Source organism: Drepanopeziza brunnea (assembly GCF_022702325.1).
Source record: "Drepanopeziza brunnea f. sp. 'multigermtubi' strain 214-2 chromosome Unknown ctg15, whole genome shotgun sequence".
In the NCBI taxonomy this organism is placed as follows: domain Eukaryota; kingdom Fungi; phylum Ascomycota; class Leotiomycetes; order Helotiales; family Drepanopezizaceae; genus Drepanopeziza; species Drepanopeziza brunnea.
This window is the reverse complement of record NW_027094078.1, coordinates 437232-439187: the sequence shown is the minus strand read 5'-3', so window position 1 is coordinate 439187 and position 1956 is coordinate 437232. Positions and strand designations below refer to the sequence as shown.

Below are 1956 nucleotides of genomic sequence, written 5' to 3'. Positions count from 1 at the left end.
TCTGTATGCCGCGCCTGCATCATGCGTAATAATCCCGTGCCACGCCATCCGATGCATCCTGATCCAGCCGTGCCAGGCGGATCCCCCGTACCGTCGTCAGGAACAAGAAACGCCAACCAGACCGAGCCCCATCCAGAAAACCCATCCCGAAAATGCAAAAAATCCAAATCAGTGGAAAACCAAGGAACCAATCCCGCGGGGCTGCCTCGACAGATCACCAGACGGGAGAGAGGGGAGCCGGGCGGTGGCTCGGGGTATCAAGCAGCCCAATGCAAAATGCAACGCAACATGTAGGTCCATCTCGCACATTCACCTGTATCCATTATTCGTCGGGCTCACCAGGTTCCGATCCCGGCATCTGACTGCCACGTAGAGAGCACGTGTCCGGATGCGGATGGAACGAGGACTTTCTCCTCACCTGCCGTCATGATATGGGGATGAGTGGTGCGCACAACCGTCGCAATGCAGTGAGGTCGAAAAAAGGAGGCGCAGGCTGAAAAACACACAAAAGAGGTCGTGATATCGTATACGTCTCGTACTCGGGACCAGCGGGAGCCGAGAGGAAGAGCGGGAGGCGAAAAGCAGATGGGCAAAAAAGTGCGGGGGGAAGGGGGGAACAGGTCCTTAGGCGTACTTCTCAATGTACTTGGGGTCCAGCCAGCCCACCTTGTCAAAGGCCTGCCAGAGCTTGCTCGCCTTGTTCACGTCAATCTTGCAGGCCTGCTGGGCGTCGGTCTTCCGGAACTCCTTGTGGATGCGGTACGCCTCGATCCTCTTGATGAAGATTCGCCGCTTGGACGTGAGGTAGGTCGCGCAGTCGAGACGGAGGTTGGCCGCGAGGTGGAGCTCGTCGGGGTGCAGGAGGTGGGCGTGCGGGTCGGCTCGGAGGTCGATCGGCGCCCCCTTCCAATCCACCTTGAGCGAATGGGGCTTGTTGGGGAGGGTCGCGACGTCCGGGCTAAAGTCCTCGAGCGAGTTGAAGTCCTTGTCCTCGCGCGCGACCCGCTTGGCCACGTCGCCCGTCGGCGTCGCCCCCCGGCCGCCGGGAGCGGGCTTGGGCGCCCGCGGCGGCTTGGCTACGCGGTGGGCCGGGCCGGGCTTGGTGGAGATCTTGGGGGTTGGGCGGACGTGTCGGACGCTGCCGGTGTGTGCTGGAGCAATGGCCGTGTAGCGGCGTCCGCCGTTCCGCAACAGGTTGTCGGCCGCCAGCTGCGCCATCTCCCGATCCCGCCACAGGCGCCGGTTGGAGTCGAAGGCTTGCATGACCTGCGACTTGAAGGTGAGCGCCAGCTCGTAATCGCTGTCGCGAGGGGGCGAGATCTCTCGGAAGGTGCTCGATTCTCGGGCCTTGATATGCTCGCCGACCAGCCGCGAGGGGGCGAAGAGGGGAGGCTGGGAGGGGAGGCTCTCGCCGTTCTCGGGGTAGAGGATGGGGTCTCGGGCGGGGGAGAGCTTCCGCGGGTCGTCCGGGCTGATCCCCTTCGTCTCGGGCGAGGTGGGCGGCGAGATGGGCCCCACGAGTCGGCCCGTGGGGGTTGGGGCCGCGGGGCGCTTCATGGGGTACTCCACGGCGGGGTTCGTGGTCGCCCGCGCGAAGGTGTCGAGCGGGGTCTGCTCGGGGGGAGAGAGCATGGAGGCTCGGGCGTCGAACGGGGCGTTTGCTCGCATCTTGACCAGGCGATTGATGCTGGGGGGGAAGGGTTGCGGGGTGGTGGGCGAGGTGGTGGGCGCGGTGGTGGTCGTCAATGGCCGCGGAGCCAGGGGATGGAAGGCAATCGCGGGGGGCGAGTCATCGAAGGGGGTGGAAGGGCGCAGGCTCGACGGGGCGGCTCTGTCATCCATCTCCGTTGGTCTTGTGCCGGGCCCGAATGAGTGACCCAGTTATAGCGATCGTCGGACGGGAATCGAAGCTTCCTCCGTCCGTAGGCAGACACGAATTGACGGAAGGTTCTCGCG

The 1956-nt window shown here is 64.3% G+C and overlaps 1 protein-coding gene across 1 annotated transcript; it reads right to left on the bottom strand.

The window, feature by feature from the left end:
- Positions 1-624: 624 nt before the first annotated feature.
- L3040_008206 (uncharacterized protein) lies at positions 625-1668 on the bottom strand (the record flags this gene model as incomplete). The annotated part of the gene is made up of 1 exon (XM_007297158.2): positions 625-1668. The coding sequence occupies one exon, from the start codon at positions 1666-1668 to the stop codon at positions 625-627; it is 1044 nt and encodes a 347-aa protein (XP_007297220.2).
- Between the last annotated feature and the right edge of the window lie 288 nt (positions 1669-1956).